General features: G+C 36.3%; 1 protein-coding gene across 1 annotated transcript; it reads right to left on the bottom strand.

The window, feature by feature from the left end:
- LOC104219066 (dirigent protein 1-like) lies at positions 1-795 on the bottom strand. The gene has a single exon (XM_009769702.2). The coding sequence runs from the start codon at positions 731-733 to the stop codon at positions 164-166; it is 570 nt and encodes a 189-aa protein (XP_009768004.1). The 5' UTR covers positions 734-795; the 3' UTR covers positions 1-163.
- Between the last annotated feature and the right edge of the window lie 12,075 nt (positions 796-12,870).

Genomic DNA, 12,870 nt, shown 5'->3' with positions numbered 1-12,870 from the left:
TTTCGATCGTTACGTTAATTATCTGTCCTTATTCAGTGAGTTGACTTTTACATCAGAATAATAAAACAATAAAGAAACATAGATATCGAACATCACTCCGTTCCATTTTTCGGATCTAAGCTTATTATTCCCCAAAAGTTAAAAAATGAAGTAACAGCAAGAATTAGTAATGACGTACAATGACATTATACTCAACAATAACAGTTGTATTGCTTGAGAAATAAGTCTTAGCTGTAGCAACTCCTTGAGCAAGCCTAAAAATTCCAGATCCACCAATAATTTGCAACTCTCTGTATTCCTGCGATTCAGCAACTCGACCAACCACACTCAGACTACTACCATTATATGGTCCGGTAGTGAACACAAAATTGAAGTCGAAAAACAGAGCTATTTCAGTCAATGATGTAGCCCCATGAATTCCCTGGGCTAGGCCCACTTGTTTCGAATTGGGCTCTGGCCCAATAGTTAATGGGTTGTCAAACATTCTAACCATGCCAAAGAATGTAGGTGATTGGGCCGTGATGTTGGCTTGTGCAATAACAGGAGCTGTTTCGTTATCTCCTGCGAAAATTTCGTGAAAGTAGAAATGGAATTTTGTGGTTTTTTGCTTTGCGTAAGGAAGATTTTTGAACCATTTTTCTACTGCTTTTGGGGTTTTATCTATGGCTGCCGCTGTCACCATTACTAATATGGACAAGCTTATAATAAGGCGAATGGCCATTTGCTTTTCCATTTCTTTCTTGTTTCTGCAGGAAATAGGTATTGATTGAAAGAAAGAGATTCATCTTTTTCGTTTCGTATATGGTTGTATTTTATACAAACGAGTAGTCGGCGTCGTGGCTTCAATAAACTAATAATCTCACCAACAGCCGTAGACTTTTGATTTTTTCAAAGAGGATGTTAATTATCTAAATTAATTATATTCTATTCTTTATGTATAAATATATGTAAGAAAAAGATAGTGGTATCATACACAATTCCAGCTGACTTTCTCCATGCTCTCAATTGAGACCAGAGGTATGACTTTCTTGCAGGAATTATGATTTAGCAATTTGTTTAAACAATTAACATCTTTTATATGTTTATCATCATCAACCGGGGTAGGTCATAGGTGCTAGATGCAAAAAAAAAAAAAAAAAAAAAAAAAAAAAAACCAGGTCAACATATAATAACATCTGATAAAATACTAAAATAATGGTCGGCGTTCAGACTTTAGATTAGTGACAAATTGGTTAGTACTAACATCTAACCCACTTTTACTAATTTAATTACTGTCGTGCCACGCTACGTAATTATATTATGCCATAAAATGCAAAATGACCCCATGTCCAGTTACTTGAATCAAATTGTAGAAGATCCAGGCAACTATAAATGTGTCGCGGGCTCGATTTGTAGGTTATCATGTAATTGATAGTTCAATGGTAAATTCTACTGAATTTATCATTTGCAAGCATAGGCGGATTTATGTGGAGGGGGTGGGGTACATCCACCCATGCTCCCCTCCTAGGTTATGTATATACAGTACAAAATTTGTTAGTTACATACATAGGTGACCATCCATGCTCAATTGACTACTTTGATGTATTGGTGTTTGAGTGCCCCTTTTGTCTCCTAGATCCAAAGTTTGAATCCCCATCCCCACATACTTCTTTTTAATTAAATTTTTGTATTTTTTTTCTTTTCTAAAGTTTCTTTTGACTTTTAATCAAATATCAAGAGCGCAATTTTTTCTCATTGGTCTCTGCTTTTAGTTTCTCAGGTATGCAACTACCCTGTCTTTCTTCTTTCTCTTTATTTTAATTTACTCAGCTGAACTTTCTTCTCCTCTTGCAATTTTCCGAATTCTCTTTTCCCTTTCTATTCAATGTTTGAATCTCTTGCCAAGATTTTATCTTATTGTTGGTGATTATTATTGTTTATTTCTAAGATTGGGCTGTTGAATGCTATTTCTTGGCAGAGCTATGACTTTAAAGTCTTGAATATTGGCAGTATTGATTTGCCCACATATTGTGTTTGAGAAAATACTTGATCGAGCTTAGTTAAGTAGGGGCTATGTGAACTTAATTTTTGACTAATTATTAGTATTTTGGGCCAAGATAACATAAGATTGAACTCTGCTAAGAACTAGAGTTTGAACTTCTACTAAGAATTCTCCAAAAATGAAGTAATTACTAATAATCAAAAAAAGAATCATAGTATGAAGCCAATGAATAAGAAAATTGATCTAATGTAGTAACCAATTGATTTGTGTCCCTTAAATCTAATTACTCTATGAATTGAATCATACTATTCTATTTGAATTAAGATAGATTGATCAAACGGTTCCACAACCTCTTCCTTAATTTCATGTTGTTGTGGGACATTTTCGCTCATGTTCGGGTCCATTTTAGCTCCAACTACCTGAGTCTTGTGTGAATGCAGTAGAATTCACAAGCAATGAAGGTTTTGGAGTATGTTAGAGGTGGGGGTGTTTAGGGTTGGGGGAGCAAATGCAGAATGAGACTTCTATTTTTTTAATTTACGACCTGCTCGATTTCCGCATCTGCGGTATTTCATTGCATCTGCGAGCTGCATATGTGGCCAGTAGCACGCTTCTGCAGAAACTGCCGCTTCTGCGGTAATAGAACCGCTTTTGCGTGACCGCATTTGCGGTTAAAAATCCGCAGATGCGGTTACACCAGAAGATTGATGCACAGATTTTTCAGCTACTAGTTTTGGCTCTCCGGATCACTCAGGCCTGTCAAATCCAAAAAATCTAAAACTTGGTAGATTAGTCACAAATAATATTCTAAGCTATTATAAAAAAGAAAATTTCGAAAATGACTAAAAAAAATTGAAAAATGATGGGTTGCCTCCCACCAAGCGCCGCATTTAACGTCGTGGCACGACGCAACTCAACTTTACTACTTTTCTCGCCAATTGGACGATATGAATTGGGCACCTAGATTGGAATCAAGCCTGTGACCACGAGCGACGGGGGGTGGTAAGTCAATGATCAAGCCAAACTTTAAATTCTTCATTTTGCACTTCTTGGCTCTCATGTGAGGAATGCCATTTTGCTTTCTTGTTCTCTCAAGTTGTAAGATGTATGGTTGTTGCCTTTCCTCCTAGCAATCCCTTATTGACTCGTGTAGTTCAATTTCCATATCACCACATAATTCTAATGTTGAAAAATGCTTGGAATATGACTTCAAACCTCCAACTTGCAATTTTTCTCTGATTTTGACATCCTCTTTTTCCCCCAGATTAGAATCAATCTCAACCACATTTTCATTTACACCGGTTGACTCTAATTCCATATTTTTCTTGGCATCATTAACAATCATGGAGTCGGGTGGCGGATGTTCAATTCTTGATTCCTCAAAGTAGAGCTCACTTTCTTCCTCGAAATCGGACTCTTCTTGACTTTCTTCCACACTTTCAAGTTGGTGGACATAGTGAGCCTCAACAAATGTTTTCATTTGATCTCCCAAAGTGCGGATATGTTCATCATTCCAAGCCAAGCATTGTTTCAAGTCCTCTAGTGCAAAGTTGTGCTCCTCCTCATTTTCAAGAATGGTATCCAACATGAGCATCATCTTTTCATTTTGAGCATTTGAGAGTCCTTCTTGGTTTTGATCAAGTGCCAAGGAAGGATTTTCGGCTTCCACATTCAAGGAAAATTCTTAGCTATCATTAACTTCCGAGACTTTTTGGACCTCTAGAGTTTCAAGCATTTCTCCCATTTGTGAGTGCAATCTTTCAAGTGCCAAGTCATTTTGGAGACTATTTTCCAAAAGCTCCTCCAAGGCACTTTGTTCTTTGTTTCCTCCTTCAAGTAGACATTCTAACATGAGCTTGAACTCTTCATTTCGGCCATGCTCAACTTCTTCCACTTCCATAGCCCTATAATTTTCATCACAAAAAGTAGAATCATCATAGCGGGAGCTTGGGGAAGGGAAGGACAAATAAGCACAATCATCCAATGACTATTTTGAAAATCACACTTACCACAAATACTCCACTCATGGGTTTGAGATTGTGCGCACAATCTACCCCCGGGAGAATTTAAACAATTTTACCATGAGTGTGGTCCTCCACAATAAGGACAAGGGTCATCAAAGTATGAACAACTACCATCTGACCAATTATCATTAAATGATGCCATTTTTCAAAAATAAGAAAATATACAAGAAACAAACAAGAAAAATAGACCAAGGTAAGAAAAATAATTACACAAATATTTACAAGTTTGGACCAAAGCACTTACGCTTATTTCTCAAACAACCTAAATTACGCCAAATTATTCCCCGACAACAGTGCCAATGTTTGATGACGTCCAAATCCACTACTAAAAAGTAAATGGACACGGTCACATGCAATATAATTTACCCAACTATAAGTCGGGGTCGAATCCCACAAAGAACAATGTGTAAGCGATTAGGAATGTAAGAGAATTATCACTTATCGCGCAATGCCAAACACTTAGAATTGGTTTTTGAAAATATTTTATATATAAATGTGGAAATGTAAACTAACCTAGAAAGCAAGTAAAATGATCAATGGCTACAAGGATGGATGCATCGGGAATTACACTCAAGTAACAATCCAATGTATTTCACGATTTTACAAATATGAGCGAGTTTATGTTAATTAGCTACGGATAATAATTCTTAATTAGCTTCTTACGAAGACTAACAAGACTTCCTAATAGAATTATCCCTAAAATAATTAAGATATTAAGCACACTCGGAATGGCTACAAGTAGTTCAATCTTATCCCTAGGTAGAATCTATCAAATGAGGGTTAAAACCTCAAGTTCTTGTTAATTAATCTTTCCCAACCCCAAATTATATTTTTCAAAATTAATTCGGAGTTAATGGGCGAGTCCTAGGGTTAGCTAATCCCTTTGAAAACATTAAAGAACAAGAATAATTAAAGTAACAATAACTCACTTCATAAAAGAATAAAAATCATTCAATACATAAGCACAACAAGGTATTTAATCCACACTTTAAACATGAATATTTTCATAAACAAGATTCAAGTGTTGAATAAAATACTACACACTTAGATATACAATACAAAGCAAGGAAATGAAGAAAGCAACATAAATGAGTAAGAAATTCTCAACCAAAAGCTTCAAATCTTCAAGACCAAAGTGTGTGTGCAAAGTCCAAGCTTCCAACCTTGTTCTCTCAAGCCCTAAGAATTGAAAATATGCCAAAGATCCCTAAAATATCTGCTAGGACGAGTATAAAAATGGTTTGGGGTTGAAAATATGTGAAATACCTAATTTGCCCAGGTCTGATGCCCGTTGACCGCACCTGCGGAAGAATCCTCGCAGGTGCGGCTCATGCAGAGATTCCATCGCAGAAGCGAAATGCCAACTAAATCTCTGTAACCGCATATGCGGTTCACCAGGTGCAGATGCGCCATCGCAGAAGCGGTAATCTAACCCCAGATGCGGTTTCTCGCAAGCTCAGGCAATTCCGCAGAAGCGGGGTCGCTTCTGTGACCATCCTTCCGCAGAAGCGGAATCACAGGGAGTTTTTGCATGGTTTCACCCTTTTTTGCGCAATTCACTCCAATTGAATTCAAATCACTTCATGGTATCATTTACTTGAAAATCTAACAAACACAATATACACGACCTCATATTATATTTAAAAGACATGAAAGCTAAAGAAAAAAGACTAGAATGAGTGGTAAAATCACCACTCATCAGTAAGTCTTACGGAACTAAGCTTCACACATAAGCCCAGGGGCGAGCCTCATGTGAGTCCTAATTCTGCCTTTCAAAACAGAGGTTTGCAAGGATACTTTTACTCAAGTACTCCTATGATTCTGTCTTTAAAGTTAAATAAGTTGTGTTTAACATAGTCATATGAGGCTTTCGACAGATATTCGTGCTTCTCAGTTCACACACGCAGTCCAATAGTTTCATCCAAATAGTTGATTTAGTCGAAATTTGCATTCTAATAGCTAACATTAATATTTGAAATGCTAAGTTGTATCTTCTTTTATTTTCTTATTTGATCTTACTAAGTTACTAACTTATGTTTCTTAATTAAAAACAAGCTTTAATCTCGTTTTCAGAGTTTGTTTATATATATATATATATATATGTTAATCGGTCTTCTTGATAAGGTTGGCTCCAATGCCCTTGCGTTGACACTGGCGTTGTCAAAGAGAATCTGTAAGCATCTGTTATGAACCAAATCACTAACCAGTTTATAATACATAAGAGTGGAAGAAAAAGAGAGGAACAATACTTATTGATCTATGTTCTGGTGCTTTTCAATATTTAAAATGTAGTAACAAAGAAGTTTTTCAAATAGCATAAGATCTACTAACAGATCGTGTACTTACCCTCAACAATCATTAGCAGCTGACATTACAGTCTTGTATAAAAATTATCACATCTGAGAATTAGACATGCTAGTCAATAACTACTAAAATCCATCTTTTACTTGAGCAAGGAATTACAACATGATGCATATCGTCCGTTATAATCAGCAGTTCTTGTACATACATAAGTTGTTCGTCCAATGAATTACAAATTAAATATGGTTCTTCTAAGAGTATCTGGTTCAGATGTCATTTGAACGTAAACTCCAAAGTTTTGATAAAAACATCAGCGTTAGTACAGGGAGATATCCCAATGTATACTGTGACAGGGAAACAAGAGTGTGAAGCAAACAGCTAAAGGCATGTTGCCACAAAAATGATGGTTACGAATACACATTAAATCTTGATAATTCTGTAGAATCTAGTAATTCTAATATTCTTTTATTCCCGGTTGAGTTGAAATAGTACCTACTGAGTTATTATAACGAAGAATATCCACCATGTTAGTCATGTTGGGTGCACTGTGTGTCTATGTAAGAATAAGGTAACTAAAATAAAGAGAAATAAAACTTTTCTGAATTTATGAGTGTACCATGCCAATGAACTTTGGTAACAATTGTAGTCCGAAGGAATAGTTGACTGAAGTTTGGCGCGGTGACTTGTTATTTGATGACTTAGAGGAAAAAACCTAAGATAGAGGCTTTCCCAACTCTCTAACTCTCCCTATCCCAAACTTCTATCTCACTCAAAAGAACCATGGATTCAGATTCTTCCAACCTAGAAAACACAAAAATTCCCCCGAAACCACTGGATAATTTAATTCCTAGTAATCCATCTAGGGATCAAACCAACATGGGAAACCCAATCGATTCCATTCCAACCACTTTTAAAGAAAAATTAATTGGAAATGGGGAACAAATTTATCTCTCCATAGACCCTCTATCTTCCCTTACCCTACCAATGGAAATTCAAGAAGATGAGTCTGCTCCATTTTCAAAAGAAGATTATGAAAACCTAGCCCTCTCCATTACCATCACACTGGAGAACAACAAAGAATATATCATTCTTGGAAATACTCTCTAATAATCAAACTACACGGAAAAAGAATCCTTCATCAAATTTTGAAATAAAAAATTCAAGAACTATGGTTAATTAAAGAAAAATTTTCCCTCATCGACTTGGGCAATGATTATTATTGTCAAACTTCAAAATGAAGGCAGTATGAACTATATCCTCCAAGATGGGCCATGGTTTATCTATGGCTTCTTTTATCTATCCAACGCTGGCAACCAAACTTCGTAACCAAGAATGCAAAGCAAAGCCACACGGCTGTTTGGGTCAGGCTATTCCAATTACCCACATAATTCTATGATAGCCAAATTTTACAAAAAGTAGGGAAAGCCATTGGAAAACTCCTAAAGGTAGATGCTTGTACATCTTCATCCCTACGAGGAAGGTACGCTAGACTATGCATAGAAGTGCCTATGGACAAACCAGTAAAAAAAGTTATCTTTATCGGAAGTCATAAGCAGCAAATCCAATATGAAGCGGACAATTATCTTTGCAAATCATGTGGTCACTTGGGCCATAAAACCACATATTGTCAGGAGAAGGGAATTACAAAGAAGGAAATAAATCCTTCACCAATGAATAAAGCAAAAAATTCCACACCAGATCCACTGGACGAAGGCTGGCAAACGGTCATCTTCTCACGACGCAGAAGAATCCAACAACAAAAATCAAACGAGCTAGATACGAAATTCCAAGAGTCAGATATTAATGCCTGGGTAACTAATTTCACTTCAGGTAAGTTTTCTGCTAATCAAAAAATTAAATATGTTCCAAAAGTAAGTAATTATGATTCTGTTAAAAATGAACAACATAAACCCCAGTTTTCTTCATCTCAAATCACCCACAAAAATAATATATTTGATGCTCCTAAAAGACCTCTAAAATTTGAGTCTCAACAAGTGGTTTTAGGAAATACCACTCTCAAAAACCAAAACCACTCCGATATAGATCTATTGAACCGGGTTCAGGTAGCAAATCCTGACAATGGTCTTTCAATTTCACTAGAAGACAAATTAGCTAATAAACAAGACTATATCCTAATTAACTCTAATAACCAATTGGAGGTATCTCCTTCAAACACTAATCATCATAACCTAGTTTTTACTCCTTCTAGAAACAAAATAAACCTACAACCTACTACCAGTCCTTTGCATGCAGAAGCCCACCCGTCCAACCGCACACAGTCTCCAGTCCAAATGGCAAAAACTCCGATACACGTGCCTAGCAAATCCCATGCAAAATCCTCTATATGTTCTAACATGCTAAACCTCCCCGGTGACATGCAAATAGAGGTAATAATTCCCTCTGTCACAACCCCTCAACCTTTATATTACCAAGACCCTTCTCCTAAGAATGCCAAGAATACCATTAAGCAATCGGAGAAGATTCCGACTAATCCAAATTCTGAGAAACCAAAGACTACTCCACATGGACAACCTACCTCCTTTCCCTCAACAAATGCCCCCACTTCCAATAGTGTATGCCCAACCTCCACTTCCTCAGAACCATCACCCGACCTCCTGGATAGAGCTAGGTCTAATGGGGAGGGAGATATCACTCCAAGTGAATATCAACGGGCAAGAGAGTATAATACTCATCAACAACCCACAATTCCTAGCACAGATTGTGTCCGAGGGCCTACAATTATCAATGAGAAACTATCTGAATCATATTTGGGTAAACAACATCATGCAACCTCTAGCACTCGGGATTAACAACAACCTAGTCCAAGCCATGCGTGCCCAATTGAACCTGCCCCACCACTTCTCTCAGAACCCTTATCTCTTTCAAAACATATGTCTAAAGCTTCCCTTCTTTCCTCCGCAAGCGTTGATTGCCTGAATCCAATCTTAATGCCCTGGGAGCTGCCTCAGAACCCCATGCAACAAGAAGTGCCAATGAACCCAGGCTTGATGGATCAACAGGTTCCCCAACCCCATATGCCACAAGATTTAGGAAATCCAGAGGGGGAGGGAATGGAGGGGGAGATAGACCTTATAGGGGAACAAATGGTAGAGTCTTCAACCTAGATGAAGTAAAGGTGTATCTATTCGAGGAGAGGAGACAGAAGAGGCTTATTCTATCATGTCTACCTTCACTATTCAAATGCACAATGGACATGAGGCCACCCCACGATCCCACTGTAGGGGAACTAGCCATGATTTGAGTTCCCTCTTTAAGGAGGAATCCAGTATTCCCATAAGTAAGCCAGTCCAATGGTCCCCCCATCACCCTCATCTCCCAATGAATCATGCTAAAAATATTATTATCTGGAATATCGGAGGAGGAAATAATGCTGAGTTTAGGAGAAATTTTCACGAATTAATAGTCACTCACCACCCTTACATGGTTACCTTACTGGAAACAAGGATGATAAGCCATGGTTGTCTAATGAATGAATTTGGGTTTTTGGATATGATAGAGGTCCCAACATAGGGACAATAAGGCGGCATGGCAGTGATGTGGGATACCAACTTGGTCCATGTCAACAATTTTGTCGAAAGAAATAATGAAATCCATACACTACTTGAGGTAATCCCTTCTAAATAACCTTGGCTATTTATATCCATTTATGCTAGTACAAAGATTTCAAACAGAAATAACATATGGGACAATATCACAAACATTTACGATAATTATAAATGTGCTTGGCTACTAGGATGAGATTTCAACGATGTTCTTGTAGCGAATGATAAGTTAGGAGGTAACCCTATAAATAGAAGAAGGGCGGCCAAATTATGGAATAAGTTTAAATATTGTAAGTTAATGGACCTGGGTTTTAAAGGTTGTAAATATACATGGTCAAATCACAATAAGATAAATAGTAACCGTATTATGGAAAGACTACATAAGGTTCTAGCAAATGAAAATTGGTTAAGGATATTCCCTAAGGCATCTGTAATTCACTTGCCTCAAACTCATTTGGATCATAATCCCATCCTTCCAGAACTAATTCCAAAACACATAACAACCCTTTCAAAACCATTCAGATTAGAAACTTATTGGTGTGGTCACTCCGAATTTGGTAACATTATTAATGAGTGCTGGCTTGACAACAATTTTGTTGTAGCCTCCAATAATTTTAGGAATCGTATTATTGAATGAAAAATACAACCTTTGGATACCTTTTTAAGAGAAAGAAAAAAATCTTGGCAAAATTAATAGGGATTCAGAAGTCTAGCTCCTATGGTCAAAGTACTTTTCTTAATAACCTAGAAAATTCCCTCAAGTCTGACTACAACAATATCTTAAAAATCGAAGGAGACTTCCGGAAGTTACGCTCTAGAATAAACTGGCTCAATGAAAGAGACACTAACTCAAAATTCTTCCACGTCTGTGCCACTAATAATAGAAGAACTAATAAGATTGTATTTCTTAAAGATATTGAGGGTAACTAGATTGATGATCCTCAGAAAATCATGGATCACACCTACAACTATTTTAGGCAAATTTTCACTACTAGCCAAATTTACTCTGACTGGTCAGCTATTAATATTGACCCCCCTAGCTTCAAATTTTGTAACTTATCCTTCTTATACAATACTTTGTCCCAGTCAGAACTCGAAAAAGTAATTTTCAATTTTAAACCTTTTAAATCACCCGGGTCGGATGGTCTCCATCTATTCTTTTTTCAAAAGTATTGGCAGTATTTAAGAACCTCTGTCACAAATCTTTTCCATCAAGCATTTGAGATAGGCAAACTTCCAGATGGGATAAATGAAACTTACCTCTGCCTAATCCCCAGAATCCCTAATGCCAATAATCTAAAAAATTTCTGTCCTATTGGGCTTTGTAATACTATTTATAAAATAATCTCTAAAACCATAGTCAATAGACTAAAACCCTTTTTAGAAAACTTATTTTGCCCTTACCAAGCTAGTTTCCTCAAGGGAAGACGTACTAGTGATAATACCATTATAATGCAGGAACTAATGCTTAGAATGCACAAACAAAAAGGTGCTAAGGCTAACCTAGTTATGAAAATAGACCTAGAAAAGACTTTCGACCGATTAGAATGGTCTTTAATTTATAGAATCCTTCGTCATTTTAATTTCCCTCCAAAAATCTCTACCTTAGTTATGATTTGTATCACAACCAGCAAGATAGCTGTCTTAGTTATATTATGCCATAAAGGCAAAATGACCCCATGTCCAGTTAATTAAATCAGATTTTAGAAGATCCAGGCAACTATAAATGTGTCATGGGCTCGATTTTGGAGCATGTACAGTTAATTTGTAGGTCTAGAATCATGGAATTGATAGCTCAATGGTAAATTCTACTTAATTTATTTGCAAGGATATTTTTACTCAAGTACTCGTATGATTTTGTCTTTAAAGTTAAAAGCTGTGTTTAACATAATCATATGGGGCTTTCGACAGATATTCGTGCTTCTCATTTCACACACACAGTCCAAAAGTTTCATCCAAATAGTCGAATTAGTCGAAATTTGCATTCTAATGACATTAATATCTGAGATTGTAATTATGGCCAATATTTTGGCTGATGGAGTCCATCTCACATTAGCATAAGCATCTTTGCAAAGTGTAAACTTTGTTGACAATATTATTTGGGACACAAAAATATTGCATTGTGTGGTAGATATTATTTGCACAAATTGCATCTCTTCTTTTACAAAAGAGACCAAGACTTATTTGCCTATAAAAGGGAAGGCCATTAGTTCATTTATATACACCAACAAGACTTGAGTCTTCATTTCTTGTTTCTTCCTTTCCTCCTTTATTAAAAGTGTTTTATATAAGAGTTAAGTGTTGGGAAGCACTTGTGTGAGCCCTTTCTTTAGAATGATCTTGTGAGGTTATTCTCTTAGGGTATTTGGGATTAATTAGAGTGTTTACTCTCTTTTGTACTCTTGTTGTTATAGTGAAATTGCTCCTCTTCGCTTATGGACGTAGGTCACTTATACTGAACCACGTTAAATTTGTGTATTCTTTATATGCTTTAATTGCCATTGCTATCAACTTCCATTGTCTTTGTTATTGTCATTATAACGTTGTTTGGCTAAATTCCGCACTACCCAGATTCTCGATCCTAACAGAGATGCTAAGCTGGATCTTCTTTAATTTTCGTATTTGATCTTACTAAGTTGCTAACTTGTGTTTCTTAATTAAAAACAAGCTTTAATCTCGTTTTCAGAGTTTATCCATATAAAGACCACGTAGAAAGTTATTCTGTAACGTAAAAGAAAAAAAATAAGAAACAGACCTCATGCAGTGAGACTCTGCGTGGAAAAGTACGTAACTGTTAGTCTATTTGTTTCCGTTAATTCCTTTTATTAAGAACTGTTGAAATACATAGTTGTACATTATGTAATTATAGTAGTACTCTTCTAGAAGAGTAATCAGTTATTAAAGTGGCTAGATTGTTAGCATAGTAGAAGTCGGTTACTTGATATGTGGATGTATATATATATTGTATTAGTACTGTACATTTCAGTTAGAAGAAATAGAA

This window comes from Nicotiana sylvestris, chromosome 1 (genome assembly GCF_000393655.2).
Source record: "Nicotiana sylvestris chromosome 1, ASM39365v2, whole genome shotgun sequence".
Lineage (NCBI taxonomy): Eukaryota > Viridiplantae > Streptophyta > Magnoliopsida > Solanales > Solanaceae > Nicotiana > Nicotiana sylvestris.
This window is presented reverse-complemented; position numbering and strand designations above follow the sequence as displayed.

Coding starts and splice junctions, on each gene's coding strand:
- LOC104219066 (XM_009769702.2), bottom strand. CDS start 733: ATGGAAAAGCAAATGGCCATTCGCCTTATTATAAGCTTGTCCATATTA.